This window comes from Bufo gargarizans, chromosome 5, assembly GCF_014858855.1.
Source record: "Bufo gargarizans isolate SCDJY-AF-19 chromosome 5, ASM1485885v1, whole genome shotgun sequence".
Taxonomy (NCBI): domain Eukaryota; kingdom Metazoa; phylum Chordata; class Amphibia; order Anura; family Bufonidae; genus Bufo; species Bufo gargarizans.
Genome location: NC_058084.1, coordinates 355,152,157 through 355,170,942, shown reverse-complemented (window position 1 = coordinate 355,170,942; position 18,786 = coordinate 355,152,157). Strand labels below are relative to the sequence as shown.

At 46.7% G+C, this 18,786-nt stretch overlaps 1 protein-coding gene across 1 annotated transcript in view; it reads left to right on the top strand.

Annotated features, from left to right (window-relative positions):
- Positions 1-4,791: 4,791 nt before the first annotated feature.
- Positions 4,792-18,786, top strand: part of RIPOR2 (RHO family interacting cell polarization regulator 2) — a 176,428-nt gene continuing 162,433 nt past the window's right edge. The window contains 1 exon segment of the mRNA XM_044292731.1: positions 4,792-5,084. Coding sequence (XP_044148666.1) covers positions 5,018-5,084 — 67 coding nt within the window. The 5' untranslated portion in view covers positions 4,792-5,017.

The following is an 18,786-nucleotide window of genomic DNA, read 5'->3' as shown; positions in this document are numbered from 1 at the left end:
AAACACCGAGAGGTTCCCAAGTTCAAAGCTTTTCTGTATCACGTACTGGAATCAGACCACGCACGTCATACATTTCGTGTCAGGCTGTTGTACCATGTTAGCCATCAATGAACATAGCTTTGTAGTTACAGTCTAGATACCCTGAAAAAACAATATTCTAGGTGAATCCATTATTTCCTTGGGCATAAAAATACCTGAAAACAATCAAAGCTCTAGGGTACATGCACACGTTCAGGATTCATGTGCGGAGCATCCGCACTGAAATCGGCAGGTGTTCGCAGGCAAATCTGTGCGGTCAATCCGCATCAGTTGGTGCGGATTTGGTGCGGTTCCGGTGCGGATTTTACTAAGTGAATGAAGAAAATCAGGTCAGGAAAAATAAAATAAATTGACATGCTGCCCGATTTAAAAATCCGCACCGAAGGTCAAAATCCGCACGGAAAAAATCTGCATTGTGTGCACTGAGAATGTCAAATTCTTATAGAATAAAATGTACATGACCTACAGTGTGGATTTTCCGCACGCAAATCTGCGCGGAAAATCCGCACGCAATCCTGATCGTGTGCATTTAGCCCTAAGGTACTGTCAAGTATTGGCCATACACTGACTGCATAACTAATCATAGATACAGTATATATGCCAGTTATCCCATATATCTCTGATTTGACAATAGCCAATATCTCTTGTCTGACAGAAAGGTCACTTCTATTTCTTTGATGTTTCAGTCATAAATGTATGGTTTTCAGATTTAGATTTTGTAAGGTGTGTCAAACATTTTGTGTCAAATCCTTTACTCCAGATCAGCAATTTCTAAGCACAAAACATTCCATTTTTTACATTATATAAAACATATCCTGCACACCTACATTGCTATGTGCAACTTATTTTATTTAGTCGGAGTATACACTGAATAGTAAGGGATACATTCCAAAACTTTAAATGGGGGGTTTATTGCATTTCTCCCAGATTCGACTTCCTAGTTTGCAAGCATTTTAATATCTTCAATATCTTGGTTCTGAGAAAGGAGGACATGTCCATCCTGAGCTGGGGATCCCCTTCTGCACATGGGTAACAGCAGGCACAGGGGCTGTCTGTATGTTCCATGTATCTTCACATGAGTACTGTATGTATACCCAGGGGGTACTGCTGGTTCTGATGCTTGCACCTTAGTCACAAACTTGTGACATGCTTCAGCAAGAGATTTCCTGAGTGTGCATTTCCTATGTGTCAAAGTGGGTCAAGGAAGCGAAGACTAGTGGGGACCTAGTAAGCGGTAGAATGGCAGTGTCATGGAGCAGATAGAGACCCACTGTATCACTGAAAATATGTGGCTTGTGGTTACTTCTAAGGGCGTTATTTAGGTCCCCCCCCATCTTCACCCTTTAACCCCTATACAAGGATCTGGATTCCGCTGCAGGGGAACCACCAGGCTGCTTACCTTTTGAATCGGACTCTATTTAGTAACAGCTTACCTAAGCAAGAGACACCGATGCGTGGCATCAAGGGGACAGGCTAGAGCAAAGTCAGTGGACAGGACGAGGTCAGGACAGGCAGAGTTCATTCAAACTCGTATACAGGCAATAAATCAGGGCAGACGACTCAATACTGAAGTCAAGCACAACTCAGATCAGGCAGCTGAGAGTTAAATCTGATAAATAGGCAGTGGTCAAGCATTCAAAATCAGAACAAGATAATAGTCCACCTTTGCAGGGACTAGCAAGCTAAAGAAACTATTGTTCCAGGCACCTTTCCACAGCAGAAGACCTTCTCACAACCCTGGGACAGCTACCATTGGCTGGGGACAGATTAGGAAATGCATGTTGGACCTTTAGGAAATGGAGAGTGTGTGAAAGTACCCTAGGAACAGCAGGCAGAGAAAAAGCCAGAAGAGGTCTAACAGACAAAAGACTGAGAAGGACAGTGACTAAGGTGGGCAGGCTGCCACCATGCCTGGAGGGTTGAGGGTTCCAGCAGCCACACCTGCTGGGAGATGCAAGACACTGGCCAGGACAAACCACTGGTATGACAGGCAGCAGTGGGAGATTGGTAAATGGAAAAATGTTTCTTTTATTTATTTCGTTTAACCCATTCTACTCCTTTTATCCCACTAAACAACTCGTTTAACCCCTTAGCAGTTTTGCCCAAGCTCTGCTCTGAGAAAAGGACCTAACAGTTTAGCCCAAGCAGAACGCGGGCAGCAGGCTAAAGAGCGGAGGGGGGGGGGGGGGGGCTGTTAACATGTTTTAATATCTCAGGTTGTGTATCAGCTAGAGATGTAAGCCTGGTCTTGTGTGAAGCTGACAATCTAAGCAGGTCTTTGTGGATGATGCTTAAACCTGTTGCTCTCACTCCTGACCCAATTTCTAATAGATATATCACAGATTTTATAGTAGCAAAAACCGCGATGCTGGTCTTGTTTTAAAGCTTAGATTGTCAGCTGTTTAAGATAAGATATTAAGGGCTGTGATCTCAACTAGCATGGAGAAGGAGCGGAGGCCGTGAGGGATGTGCTGACGCTGACAGGCTGCAGGGAGAAGAGTAAAACAAAGATCCCATCTCCATGTGTAACTGTAAATGACCCCATGGGGAGGGTAACCTGGACTTCTATGAATGTTATCAATTCCCCTCTGCTGCATACTTGCTCTCTGGTAGTCTTTTTCTTCCACTAGACATGATGCCAGTAGGCACACTCCTGCAAACTCTATTGCACCTAATGCCATCATGCATAGTGCAGAGACACACAGGACCAATACAAGGTGTCATGGTGTGGGATGCCATTAGCTACCATGGCTGTTCCCTTCTGGTATTTGTTGAGAGAAGAGCCTTAGGTATGTCCAGGACATTGTGGAACCAGTCCCACTCCCTTTTTCACTTAGTTAGGATACATGGTGTTCCAACAAGATAATGCCCGCCCACACACTGCCCATGCTACATGTGCTCTGCAGGGTATGCAGTAGCTCCTCTGGCCAGCTCGATCCCCAGACCTCTTCCTCATTGAAAATGTCTGGGACTGGATTGTGAGACAGATTTACCATGCACAGCAACCAATACTTTATCAATCTTTTTTCCATAACATGTTGCAAATATATCATAAATTTGGCACAAATGCCTACTCCTCCAACAAAACAGGCAAAGTCACTCCAGCGCATTTTATATGTCCGTTCTGCAAAAAGTGGGTTGACAAATGTGGACAGCACATAGTCGGCATCCGTATTTTGCAGATCCACAATTTGCGAATCACAAAACAGATACGGTTGTGTGCATGGGGTCTAAGACTGGAGTATGAAACACCAGTCTTTAGTAAATAATCCCCAGTGTGAATCTAGTCTAAGGGCATATACACATGGTGCGTATTACGCTCGTATTTTGGGCAGAAAATCCACAGTGTAAGGGCTCATGCTTACGGCCGTTGCCATTTTTGCAGCCCACAACTTGAAGATGCGCAAAACACAGATACCAGCCGAGAGTAGGGTTGCCATCCGGCCAGTATCTCATCGGCAAGGCCGGTATTTTAGTGGCCCTGCTGGTACCGGTAATATTTTTCACATTGCCGGTATTTTCCTAACAAGACTGCTACTAATGAGCTCTTCGACTGTGCAGCGCTCATTAGTTCAGCCTTTACTTCCCCCCTCCTGGGTTAATTAAAGTGCTCACCTCCTCCATTTGCTTGGACTGCTGACTGGAGGACAGGACCTGCGAGGTGTCATCACACTGGAGCGCAGGTCCTGTCCTGAGCTCCCAGTCAGCAGTGAGCGTCCACTGCAGCGCGAGCAAATGGAGGGGTGAGTATTTTTAGTTTTTTTGCAGAGAAAGGGGCCCTAATGGGGGCATTATTCTAACTGGGGGCATTATTCTAACTGGTGGTCACTAATGGGGGCATTATTCTAACTGGTGGTCACTAATGGGGGCATTATTCTAACTGGTGGGCACTAATGGGGGCATTCTAACTGGGGGACAATAATGGGGGGCATTATTATTGCAGGGGGCACTAATGGGGGGCATTATTTTTCCTGGGGGGCACTAATGGGGTTATTATTCTTCTTGGGGCGCACTAATGGGTGCTTTATTCTTCCTGTGGGGCACAAATAGGGGCATTATTATTCCTGGGGGACACTAATGGGGGCATTAATTCTGGGGTGCACTAATGGGGGCATTATTCTTTCTGGGAGGCACTAATGGGGGCATTAATCTTACTGGGGCACACTGATGGAGGCATTACTATTAATTGGGGTCACTAATGGGGGCATTAATATTACTGAGGGCACTAATATGGACAGTAATAATTCTGGGTGCGCTAATGGGGTATTACTATTATTGGGGGCACTAATGGGGGCATTATTAATTCTGGGTGGCAGTAATGGGGGCATAAATATTATTGGGAGCCACAGTATGATAGCGATTTAACACCCCGTGTTAAGCCACGCCGCACCCCCTTTTGGGGTATGGCTTAACTTGGCCGGAATTTTTTGTTGGGAATGGTGGCAACCCTAGCCGAGAGCCTGCAGGTATTTTTTGCCCTATCCTTGTCCGACCGCAATAGGATTTTGAAAACTGCAGCATGTCAGTTGTGTGGATGTGCAGTACAGATTTCCCCCTGCACCATAGTTATCAAAAGTAATGAAGTGGAAAATGGTGGTCTCACAGCAACCAATCAGATCCCAGCTCTCATTTCTGTAACGTGCTAGGGTGCATAAAAGCAGCGGCCTGATTGGCTCCTGTGGACTACTAGTCATTGCACTAGTTCTGAGAAGTCTTGCTCACTTCCCGTTACTTCCTGGGTGTGTCTGTACATAGACCCGCATCACTTCTCTGGTGCGGGAGAGCGCATCCTACACAGCGCTGGCACAGCTCCTCACCCTCTGTTTCCATGCCAACTTACAACTTCCTGTCAGCGGTGCCCATATTGCTCCATCCCATTGGAAAGAGCCACCTGCCCTGTCACCAGAGAAGCTGCCGCAACTACATGTGAGGGGAGGCAGGCTCCTCGGTCAGGAAGCATTGCTGTGAGGGAGTAAAGATGTCTACAGAGGAGGAGAACACCTACCAGGGAGACATGGAGGAGACCGACGATGTTCTGGCAGAAGGTAGTGACAGACGTTGTATGTAGTGCACGTGAAACGCCCTGTGTGAACGACTGCTGGGTGTGTAGGCGGTAACAGGAGGGAATGTGTGTCAGACATGGTGCATGGACCACAGAGGAGTTATACAACTCAATGGTTTTATGTGTTCATTAACTCTTTCAATTCTAATGGAGGATGTATTACTTCTAGTAGATTAGGGAGGTGTTCAGACTGTGTGGTTGAAACTGCCTATGGGTTTTGGGGCGGTTGCAGCTCTTACAGGTAAGGACTCATGCACACGGCCAGCTTTGTGCAGTGTAAAGACGGACAGGAATGTGCAGGACTGACACACGGATGTGGACAGCGCGCGGATAGCCTCCATGTGCTGTCCGCATTTATCCCGTCCCATAGAAATGAATGGGTCGGCGTCCAAACCACAGCTACAGTTGTGTGCATGAGACATAAAGGTGCTTTCCAGGATGAGATATATATTTTTATTTTTTATTTTTTAAAGGGGCCAGAATAGAGGCATTTCACGCCCTCGCCGATCTGCCGCCATTTCTGACGATGCTGCTCTCCACACACGGCAAATAGCTGGAAATGCTGCTCCGCAAGTCACTGGAAACCTGGGGGAGATTTATCAAACTGGTGTGAAGTAGACCTGGTGTAGTTGCCCATAGCAACCAATCAGATTCCAGCTTTTATTTTTTCACAGCTCCTTTGGAATCTTATTGGTTGCTATGGGCAGCTACGCCAGGTCTACTTCACACCAGTTTCAATTAATCTCTCCCAATGTGTTTCACCTGTAAAAAAAAAAAACTGCACAGTGTGAATGCACCCCAAATATAGTGCATATGTCACCACTGTATTCCCCATAAGCTTTGGGGGAAAACAAATCCTGAAAGAAAAATGGAGGTGATATGAGCTTTACGTGTAAGGCTGAAGAGACGCTTGTGGGGGTTTGAATTGTGACATGATAGACCGTCGGGTAAGGCTTCGGGTGGCAGAGAACAGCTTGCTGGAATTCTCTGGATCTGGCACTGCCGGGTGCAACCAGAATGCCCGCCAGCTCCATTGGTTGTACGTGAACCACTGCATGCTGCGGTTTGTGTCTGGTCGATTCTCTGCCGGATTGTAGTGCCGTCTGTGTGAAAGTAGCCTAAGGGGTTAAAATCTCTGATGCTGTCGGAGTAAAACGAAGTTCCCCTATTCTTAATTTCTGATTGACGGTCTTTGAGCTCAGTCCTAAATTAGACAGGCAGCAGAACCTTTACGCTGGGTTCACACCTGAGCGTTTTACAGCGCGTTCCTACGCGCTGTAAAACGCACAACAGGCAAGAACCAATGATTCCCTATGGGAATGGTTCTCACCTGGGCGTTTTACAGCGCGTACGATCGCGCTGTAAAACGCCCGACGCTCAAACAAGTGCTTGAGCTTTTTTTTGGGCGTTTGTCGCGCGTTCCCGCACATAGAAATTCGGGAACGCGCGACAATGTGTGAACGCCAATCTCTGTATGCGCGATTGTAAACGCCCGTACAATCGCGCATACAGAGCGCTCGTTTCCGAACGCTCAGGTCTGAACCCAGGGTTAGGGTACGTCCACACGTGGACAGAAAATACTACTGCAAAAATTACAATGAAAAACACAAGAAAAAAAACCTTATGCATAATATACAATCTTTGTCATAGAAATGGCGGTTGATTTTTACCGCGTCTGTTGCACAGAGTGAAATACCATTCACTAGAACATTTCAGTCATGGGGGATGGTACCCCATAGCGGCTTTCTGGTTATAAGAAGTTAGTCGCTATACACAGGATTGGGGGGGGGGGGGGGGTCCCCCTTTAAAGCATTCCAGCTTGTCAGATATCCAGTATCTCCAACAATATTCTCTGCACAGTGTACTGGTCCTGGAAGGAACCTGCTGACCCCCATGACGGCGTCTTTTTTTTTCACTCTGACCTGTCAGTCTATTTAAGGGCTTGTTCACACAAACGTACCGTGTTTTGCTTTCCGTAATTCATGGAATGGACGGCCCATTATAGAAATGCCTATTCCTGTCCACAAAACAGAATAGGACATGATCTATCATTTTTGTGGGGCCACGGAACAGAGCAAGGATGCGGACAACACACGGAGTGCTATCCGCATCTTTTGCAGCCCCGTTGAAGTGAACAGGTCCGCACCCGAGCCGCAAAAACTGTGGCTCGGATACAGAACCAAACCACGGTCGTCTGAATGAGCCCTACGGTGGATCTGTGTGGTCCATTTAGGTGTATGTTCATACACACTGGATTTGCCTAAGGCAGTACAACTGTTTTTGTTTTTTGTTTTTTTTAAAGAATGCGCAAAAGAAAATTGAGGCTGAAATTCGGATTTCTGTTGTGAATGTGACAGGATCTGCGCATGGATTAGCCGGACTGCGCAGTGCGGTATCAAACATTATCGCTACGGTTTGGGGCAATTAAAGGGTCTCTACCTTTTCAAATATACTTTTCATATGTCATAGAAATGTATCAAAAGTGTAGATAGGTGAGGGTCTGAGCACTTAGACGCCCACCGATCCTTAGAACGAAGGGACAGAAGTGCATGCATATTGCGTTCAATTAGGCTGTTACTTTTTGTTCCAATGTGGTTTCAACTGTGACTCACAAGGACGTGTTCACTTGTAGCAGTTGAGCCGCTGTAAAAACGCATTGAAAAGCTATATATACATTTGTGCTTTTTACAGGTAAAACATTGAGCAGGGGCTAAGTGGTCAAAAACCGCACTGAGCAGCGTACCACGCGGTTTTCAAATTGATTGTTAATGGCCGTGCAGTTTTGTGGGTTTGTGCCAACCTCTTGGGCCCCTTGCAGACAAGCGTGAGCGAATTAGGTCCGGATGCGTTCAGTGAAAAATGCGCGATTTCGCAAGCAAGTTAATTCAGTTTTGTATTTGATCGCGTTCAGTTTTTATTGCGCCGGTGCAATGTTTTTTTTTTTTGTTTTGTTTTTTTACGGAACGCACAAGTGATGCGTGAAAACCAACTCTCATGTAGACAGCCCCATTGAAATGAATGGGTCCAGATTCCGTGCGGGTGCAATGGGTTTGCATCATGCGTTGCACCAGCGTGGAATACTCGCTCTTCTGCAAGGTGGTGAAAGTCCAGGGTTTAAACATGGCGCCAGTTCAGCAGCTGAACAGGTGTGATAGCTGCCTGGTTTCTGCCGTTTTAGACAGAAGACACCCAGAGGCAATTTCTGTGATCAACGGTATTTCCGATTATGGACATTTAACCCCTCAGATGCTGTGGTCAGTTGTGCCCACAGCACCGGAGTGGTGGAAGCCAGAACAGCTACCTCATGCTGAGATCAAGCGTGCCGCCTTTTTGAAGGATCTAAGGCTTGCCACAATAATGTTCCTATGATAGACTGCATTGGTAATTTATTGCCACATCCTAAAATGCCCAAACTATTAAAATATGAATGTTTTTATCCCGTACAGTGAAGGCCGTAATGGGGGCAAAAAAAAATCGAAATGGTCAATTTGCTATTTTTTTCCGTCTCCTTGCCTCCCAAATTAAATTGAATAAAAAGTGATCAAAAAGTCGCACCCCAAAATGGCATCAATAAAGACCTCTGTAGACGTACATATTATGTATATTTTTAATACACAAGAAAAACTAGATAAATGTGGTGTCTCTGTAATCTCACTGAAGGGAACAGGTCAGTTTTACCTCCTAGGGAACGCCGTGTTAATGAAACCCATAAAACTATTGTGAAATTGCGTTTCTTTTGGCTCCTGGAAGGCAGGGAGTAAAAAACAAAAAATGGCTGCATCATGAAGGGGTTAAAATTGCATGATTGGTGGAGGTCTGACTGGATCACGAGAATGAAGGTCCTGTGGCTCACCGTATGAGAGGAGGGGCGATCAAGCATGGATGCTGCCACGCCATTCATCTCTGCTTTTCTTCAGCAGTTGTTCTTGGGATCACGGAGGTCCCAGCAGTCGGACGTTTACCGATAAGACATGTATCTCATATTCTGTGGATAAAGAAGAAGTTTAAACATTAAAGGGGTTGTCAGGGCTTTTAATGTTAATCACTTATCCACAGTATACGTCATCAATATCAGATCAGCGGGGGTCCGACACCTGGCACCCCCGCCGATCAGCTGTATGAGGAGACGGCGCGCGCAGTGCACACGTGCCATCTCCTGTCTCTCTTCCTGCTCAGCACTACCGTGTATAGCAAAGCAGCAGCGACCAGGAAGAGGGACGGCACGTGCACACTGCGCGCACCGTCTCCTCATACAGCTGATCGGCAGGGGTGCAGGGTGTCAGACCCCTGCCGATCTGATATTGATTGCCTATCCTGAGGATAGGTTGTCAATGATAAAAGCCCGGACGACCCCATTAAGACGCACAAAACGTTTAACCGTTAATGTGCACGCACAGTTAACAGGTGGGCAGCAGTGACCTCATTTAATATTATGGAGTTGCGGCTTTCCTTTTTATTTTTTATTTTTTTCTTCGGTTCAGTAGCCACTATGTAGAAGTTTACATTAATAGCTTGCGGTATGTTGTGTTGAGCGCACGCAGCACACTTAGGGTGTGGTACACGATAACAAGTGTTCTTGAAACCGCTGTGGTTTTGTTATGTGCTCATCTCGGGCACAGAAGTTTCTTATCCTTCTGCTAGAAGACAGTCAAGTGAGTTAGACCCTTTTTAAATATTTTTGTGGTTTCTAACTTTCTACAACATTTGAGCCCATCAATTACAGTTGTTTTATTTTTTGAAAAAATCTTGGTGTGTGATAAAATCCGGTCAGGCACAGGCTTCATTTACATTGGTGCCTGTCAGGCAGCGATAACAGGGCTCCCACTGTCTCCCCTAGGAATTAATTATAATATTCCTGGTGGGCTAGGGCAGTCAATGGGTTGAAGGGGTTTTCTGGGATTTCCTCTGGATAGGTCATCAATATCAGATCGGCGGGGGTCCGGCATCCCCACTGATCAGCTGGTTGAAGAGACGGCGGGGGGTACAGGGTGTCAGACGCCTGCCGATATGATATTGATGACCTATCCTGATGATAGGTCTTTAATATTAAAATCCTGGAAAACCCCTTTAACGCAAGGCTTCATGGTGATGGTAACTCCCTGTTGCCACCCTGATGGTGTGGGGGTCCGTGCTGCGCCTCACTTCCTGCTAACTTCTTGAGACGGCAGGAAATGGCTGTGAATGCTGGTCAGCCAATCACTGGCTGTAGTGATGACCCGCCTCATCCAGGGATTGGCTGAGCAGCATTCAGTCATTTCCTGTGTGGCGCGCAGCATGGACCCCCGCACTGCCAGAAATTAGAATGACACGTGACCATGGAGATGACTGTACTGTAGTTTATTTTTTAACAGCACGAAGAGTCTAAGTCATTTTTATTTTCCTGGAATAACCCTGTAGGATACCTGGGGGAGGGTAGTGGAAGGGTTAAAGGTGGGTGTGCAAGAATGGCTTACTTAGGCTACTTTCACATTCGCGTTTGGTGCGGACCCGTCATGGATCTGCACAAATGCTTCTGTTCAGATAATACAACTGCATGTGTCCGTTCAGAACGGATCCGTCTTGAACACCATTGAAAGTCAATGGGGGACGTATCCATTTTCTATTGTGCCAGTGAAAACTGATCCGTCCCCATTGACTTACACTGTGTGTCAGGATGGATTGGTTCAGTCTCGTCAGACTTTTTGGTGTCCGCTAGGGGTGCACCGAAATGAAAATTCTGGTCCGAAACCGAAAATTCAGGATACCCCCAGTGCCATCCACAGACCCCCACCCACCCCATAACAGTGCCATCCACAGACCCCCACCCACCCCATAACAGTGCCATCCACAGACCCCCACCCACCCCATAACAGTGCCATCCACAGACCCCCACCCACCCAATAACAGTGCCATCCACAGACCCCCCCCACCTCATAACAGTGCCATCCACAGACCCCCCCCCCCCCACCTCATAACAGTGCCATCCACAGACCCCCCCCCCCCCCCCCCCCCATTGTACAATTACTAGAACATAGCGGGGAGGGACTGGGAGGAGGAGCTGGGGGCCGGTGCGTTCACTGTTCTCCGGCCGGGCACATGACGTCAGTTGTGATGCTGCCGCTCGTCTGCCCGGCCGGCCAGCATTATGACAGCCCTGTGAGTAGGATGTGGCTGTATTGAATGTAATACTGCAGAGGGGGCCTCCAGTGAACGCACCGGCCCCCAGCTCCTCCTCCCAGTCCCTCCCCGCTATTTCCGGCCGATATGTAAAAATATCGGCAGAAACGGATTAGGTGCATTTTCGGCCGCCAAAATTTCGGTGCACCCCTAGTGTCCGCCTCCAAAGCGGAATGGAGACGGAACGAAGTCAAACTGATGCATTCTGAGCGGATCCTTTTCCATTCAGAATGCATTAGGGCAAAACTGATCCATTTTGGACCGATTGTAAGCGCCCTGAACGGATCTCACAAACGGAAAACCAAAACGCCAGTGTGAAAGTAGCCGAAGCGTGCTTCCTTTTACAGGTCCGGCCAAGTGGAGGGGTTTGCTATTCTTGCACAACACCTTTTAATGCCCCTGTCTGGGGTCCAGTGGTTGCTCACCTCTTCAGACTCCACCATTATCTATCTCAGGGGTGTGGAAATCGTATCGCCCGGGACATGCAGTGCCGGGCAGGTAATTTGTTCATTAGCTTAGCCCTGCTGCGGGTGGCAAGTAGCAGGGCTGAGATGGCTTTGTTTACCGGAGCATTTCACACCACAAAGACTGGAACGCAAGCCAGCCACCTCCCTGCATAAGGAAGCGTGGCGGTGCATTAACCGCCTCCGGACCGCCTAACGCAGGATTGCGTTCCGGAGGCGGCTCAATCAGGCACAGTAAGATTTCCTGTGAACGTGCGCACACAGGCGCGCGTTCACAGGAACTGCAGGTAAGTGAGTGGATCTACAGCCTGCCAGCGACGATCGTTCGCTGGCAGGCTGTAGATGCGTTTTTTGTTTTTTTTTGTTTTGTTTTGTTTTCTTAACCCCTAACAGGTATAGTAGACGCTGTTTTGATAACAGCGTCTAATCTACCTGGTCCTCTGGTGGTCCCTTTTGCTTGGATCGACCACCAGGGGACACAGGCAGCTCTGTAATAAGTAGCACCACACTACACTACACCCCCCGCCCCCGTCACTTATTAACCCCTGATCACCCCATATAGACTCCCTGATCACCCCCCTGTCATTGATCACCCCCCTGTAAGGCTCCATTCAGACGTCCGTATGTGTTTTACGGATCCATGGATCGGATCCGCAAAATGCATACGGACCGCAAAACACTGACACCGCGGATCTGCAAAACACATACGGACGTCTGAATGGAGGCTTACAGGGGGGTGATCAATGACAGGGGGGTGATCAGGGAGTCTATATGGGGTGATCACCCCCCTGTCATTGATCACCCCCCTGTAAGGCTCCATTCAGACTATTTATTTATTTATTTATTTTTGGCACAAGTTAGCGGAGATTTATTTATTTTTCGTTAGATAGTCTCATATTCCACTAACTTGTGACAAAATAAAATCTCACATGAACTCACTATACCCCTCACGGAATCCAAATTTTAGACATTTATATTCCAGACTTCTTCTCACGCTTTAGGGCCCCTAAAATGCGAGGGCAGTATAAATACCCCACATGTGACCCATTTCGGAAAAAGGAAACCCCAAGGTATTCCGTGAGGGGCTTATTGAGTCCATGAAAGATTGAACTTTTTGTCCCAAGTTAGGGGAAAGGGAGACTTTGTGAGAAAAAACAAAAAAATATCAATTTCCGCTAACTTGTGCCAAAAAAATAAATCTTCTATGAACTCTCCTTGCCCCTCATTGAATACCTTGGGGTGTCTTCTTTCCAAAATGGGGTCACATGTGGGGTATTTATACTGCCCTGGCATTTTAGGGGCCCTAAAGCGTGAAGTCTGGGATCCAAATGTCTAAAAATGCCCTCCTAAAAGGAATTTGGGCCCCTTTGCGCATCTAGGCTGCAAAAAAGTGTCACACATGTGGTATTGCCGTACTCAGGAGAAGTTGGGCAATGTGTTTTGGGGTGTCTTTTTACATATACCCATGCTGGGTGAGAGAAATATATCTCTAAAAGACAACTTTTCCCATTTTTATTATACAAAGTTGTCATTTGACAGAAATATTTATCTCACCCAGCATGGGCATGTGTAAAGACACCCCAAAACACATTGCCCAACTTCTCCTGAGTACGTCGATACCACATGTGTGACACTTTTGCAGCCTAGGTGGGCAAAGGGGCCCACTTTCCAAAGAGCACCTTTAGGATTTCACAGGGCATTTTTTACACATTTTGATTTCAAACTACTTCTCACGCATTAGGGCCCCTAAAATGCCAGGGCAGTATAACTACCCCACAAGTGACCCCATTTTGGAAAGAAGACACCCCAAGGTATTTTGTGATGGGCATAGTGAGTTCATGGAAGTTTTTATTTTTTGTCACAAGTTAGTGGAATATGAGACTTTGTAAGAAAAAAAAAAAAAAAAAAAATCATAATTTTCCGCTAACTTGTGACAAAAAATAAAAAGTTCTATGAACTCACTATGCCCATCAGCGAACACCTTAGGGTGTCTACTTTCCGAAATCTAGAACAATAAATTTAGAGAAAAATTTATATAGAAATGTAGTTTTATTTGAAAAAACTTACAACTGAAAGTGAAAAATGTCTTTTTTTTGCAAAAATTTCGTTAAATTTTGATTAATAACAAAAAAAGTCAAAATGTCGGCAGCAATGAAATACCACCAAATGAAAGCTCTATTAGTGAGAAGAAAAGTAGGCAAAATTCATTTGGGTGGTAAGTTGTATGACCGAGCAATAAACGGTGAAAGTAGTGTAGTGCAGAATTGTAAAAAGTGGTCTGGTCATTAAGGGTGTTTAAGCTAGGGGAGCTGAGGTGGTTAAAAATATGGTTTTGATTTAAAATTACTTTTTGTATCAGGACAAGTAGATTGTCATGAGGGACAAGTAGATCGAGCCCCCGCTTTAGTCCTTCAACAAGTAGATATGGGTGTGGAAAAAAAAAAAAAACTATCTCTAATGATGGTTCAGATTCATGTTTCTTCCTTGTCCTGATCATAGAGATGCGAGCAGTAAGTGGACAGAGGACCACGCAAATGTAACTGTTCAACCACACAGTTCTCTCTCTGGTCAGGCAGACCAATTGAGGATCTTTGTAGGAGACGTTCTCTGCGCAGGGATAGCTTCTGCATGCCTCATAACCTTCCTGGATCCGGCGGGATGGATTTTGACATCTGTCCTGTCGTCCCGAAATGGCCTGGGTATGTCCCATTTTTAGAGGTCTCTGCTGTGAGCTCCCTTCACCTTCCACCTAGCTGGTGGTTCTCCTGCAGCAGATGTGATGATGTGACCTCATTGTGCCTGCTGGACTGAGTAAGAGTGCCTATCATCTCCTGGCCTGAGTGCTCTTGTGCTCCCCTCAGGAGACACGATGATTTCACTTCATAGCTCCTGCACTTGGGGAAATCAGAATGAGCTTAATTCACCAGGAGAACAGTGCTAGGCGAGTGTCATTTCTTTATATTATTACCAGTGCAGGCTTCACTGCTGTAAGGGGGGGGGGCATGTATGGGTCATTCTACTGTGTGTGGGGGCACAAAGGGGGCATAAATACTCTGTTGGAGCACAAAGTGGGAATAACTACTGTGTGTGTGCACTCAGGGCATAACTACTGTGTGGGGCACTAAGAGGGCTTGACTACTGTGAGTGTGGGGTACTAAGGGGGTATGACTACTGCGAGTGTGGGTTACTAAGGGCCGGGCATGACTACGGCAGTTAACCCCCTCAGGATCGCAGCTACATGTCATAGAGGTCAGGTGTGGCTATATGATTCTGCAGCCAGCTCCCGCCTCCTGTTGAATTTGAATGAGTCAGTTAACATCATTGGTGGCGCAGTGACCACAGCCCCTCCCCTCCTTTCTGTTCTCATTGGTGGCAGCGGCACAGGGGGAGGAGACACTGCTTCCTTCTCCCCTGTGCTGCTGAGGGAACACTGAGCTTGCTGACAGCAGCGCAATCCTTGTTCCTGATTCGTTATCGGCAAAATAGATGCCGATACCGATAACTTTGAAAATCCAGAATATCGGCCGATAGTATCGGTGAAACCTATAATCAATCGATCTCTACTATGGAGGCATGACCACTGTGTGTGGTGGGCACTATGGGGGCATGACTACTGTGTGGGGGGAAGTAAAGGGGCATGACTGCTGTGTGGGTGCATTATGGAGGCATGACGGCTGTATGGTAGGTATTGGGGCAAAGTTAGAAGCGTGGCTTAGTGTTAAAGTTTAGTGTTGCATCACATGCCTCTAATGTCTCTCCTTGGCCTTTTGAAAAAAAAAAAAAAATAGGCGGTAAGGATTCTGCGCTGTGCTGCCACACAACTTACAGGGAACCCTGCCGGCGATAAACCTTTGTGGTTGCTTATATATTGTGTCAGTCAGATATGACGAGCTCACCTACCAAAACATTCCCACAAGATTTGTATTTCCTTGTCTAAGGCCTATTTCAGATGGTCAATCTGAGTTTTGTCTGTGTTCTGGATGATGGACATGGACAATAAACAGATGAGGTCTGTGAATGGTCTGTTTTCCCACACAGACATCTTCATTTGGGTCTGACAACTATAGACCACGCTGCAATCTTTTTGACACAGACCATAGAAGAAAATTGCCCTATCATCTGTCTGAAACCGGTGTTAGCTGACTGAGTGCACTAGAGAAGAAGCCGGCAGGTTTAAGTGTTACGCTGGGTTCAGACCTGAGCGTACGCTCTGTATGCGCGATTGTACGGGCGTTTGCAATCGCGCATACAGAGACAAGTGAACGCCCATTGTCGTGCGTTCCCGCAGAAGTCTATGTACGGGAACGCGTGACAAGACGCCCCAAAGAATCTCCTGTACTTCTTGGGGCGTCGGGCGTTTTACAGCGCGATCGTACGCGCTGTAAAACGCTCAGGTGAGAACCATTCCCATAGGGAATCATTGGTTCTTGCCTGTTGAGCGTTTTAAAGCACGTAGGAACGCGCTGTAAAACGCTCAGGTCTGAACCCAGCGTTAAGGTCTGTTTCACATGAGCAAGTGTGTGAGCGTGATCCTCCATTCTGGACTTGAAGGAGCGCACGGCATTATACTGATTTATCATGCTGTGTGCCTCTGCTTGACCTTACTGATACTGAATCATGCTGACATAAAGCTGTCAGTAGGAGCATGTCGCAGGAAGGTCAAGCAGAGACACACAGCATTATACAGTAAATCGGTATAATGCCGTGCGCTCCTGCAAGTTCAGAATGGAGGATCACAATGAGGCCTCATGCACACAAACGTATTTTGTTTCCGTGTCCATTCCAGGAGGGATTTGACTGGTGATGATGTCATCCTGTAGCTCCCAGGAAGAGACTGGGTTCCTACATTAGAGCAAGGAGTCAGACTTGAGATCACATGACAGGTTCCCATAATGGAAAGGTTCAAAATGTATGGACGCAACTGGTTATGGTTTAACAAGTTACACTGCTAGAGTGATGGTGGCGAGTTGGCAATGTCAAATAAAAACCCGGAGTGCTTCTTTAATTGTGGGACAACCCCTGTAAGTGAGGGGTTGTCTGTAGAGGCAGTTTTATCCACTGCTCACAATAGCGTGCTTGTGGGCGGTAATTTATCAAACAGCGCAGCTGCTTCCTGCAGTGTCAAGGAAGTAATCATTAGCCGGGATGCAGAGGCAATTCTACACAAGCTAAAATGGAAGGGATTTAGCAATACTCGGATCCCTCACTGTTACCCCTTTCAAGCACATTGTACACTCTGTACTAGACTGCAGCACATGCCGAGCAGACGTTAACATTGGACGCCACCGGCTGTGTCAACTCTTTCAGTTGCTATCATTGAGATGCCGGTGACATTCTCTGATCTAGTGTGAAAGCACAAAAGAGGGCGCTCTTTGTCACCTGGGTAACAGGAGTTTTCAAGTTCGGTAACAGGTTGACAAATTATGTGCTGGCAAATAAAGTGAACACCCGGGAATAAGGGGATTTATATCACTAAATTACGTAAGGCTTCGTTCACATCTCCGTTCTGAGATCTGGCACAGAGCAGACTGATGGATCTCACAGGATCCATTGCCGGATCCCCATCGTCTGCAATGAGGTCCGGCGGTGGGGTAATCCGGCCGATTTTCTGGCATAAGTGCAAGGTTTCGGCCAGACAAAAAACATTGCATACAACTGTTTGTTTGATTTTGTCCGCCCAACAGCCAGATCGCTGAAAACGGTCTCATTCACATGTCTGTATTTTGGTCAGTGATTTTTATTTATTTATTTTGATCAACTTTGAGCAAAAACCAGGTGCGGCGCTAAACACTTAACAGAAGCAGATCTTTCTCTTATACCTTATGTCTGGCTCACAATCACTGATGGAAATCGTTGATCAAAAAACTGACGTGTGAATGAGGCTTAAATAGCATTTTTAGGAGGAATTTGGAAATGATTCTCTATTTACAGCTTTCCAGGATTTGCCATGGATGACTAAGGCAAGGGCAACACCTGTGGTGGCCAGGATCGCTGAGCAGTGGTGATCCCATACAAATGAATGGGATCGCCGCGGCAGTCACAAGAAATCCAGCTGTGTTGGATTTCATGCGACTGCCGCAGCGGTGATCCCATTCATTTCTATGGGATCGCCGCTGCTCAGCGATCCTGCCCGCGATAGGTGTCACACGACCAGTGTAACCCTTGCCTAATAGATGTGGGTCCTACCCTCCCACCTGTCTCTTGTGTCATATCAGAGTTTTTTTTTTTTTTTTTTTTTTAACGACTTCTGGTAAGTCTCATTTTAGGCGACCAGTCCAAAATGGTGACCAGTCTCGCAACATACGGTAACTCACGTGGTAAAATGGTGACTGTGGAAGAACAAGGGGAGAAGAACCATCCAGTGCAATAATTGCACAATCGATTGATATTTCTTGTTTTCTGCTGTAGACTGGGACAGGTTAAGCAGATGACAGCTGTGTTGTTGAAGGCCTAGATAAGTTGGGATAGCCCGATATTCACAGCCTGCCTTAGAATGTACCAGCTAGTGATCAGTGTAGTCTACAGAGACCAGTGATTGCCTGCAGCGATCACATGGGCATGTCATCGCTCTAGGACAGGGGTACTCAACAGACAGACTAGATCCCTGCATATCCTGCTCTCAGCTGTATCTGCATCAACAGGACACAGATTCAGTTGAATACAATAATGCTTCCTGCATCATTGATCCCCTGCCATCAGTGATTCAGCGCGGGCAGGCGCAATGCGATGATGACCTGAGCGTGGCAGGTGCGATGACTTTGGTGCATCATGCCCATCAGCGCTGGACTACCGATTGCAAATGGAGAAGCAGGGAGCTGACATAATTCTTCAGTCTTTTGGGGGGCGGTTGCTTAATAAGAATTCTCTGTGAGATGGCATTTAGGAGGGCATCAGATTGTGTGGGGAACACTTAAGAGGCCATCATTGTGAGGGAGCCAATTAAGGGGACATTACTCTTTGTGGGGAACCACTTTAGGGGGCCCCACTCTGAAGGAACAATTATGGGACATCACTGTTTGGGAGCCACGTAAGAGGACAGCATACTTTGTGGGGACATAATACTGT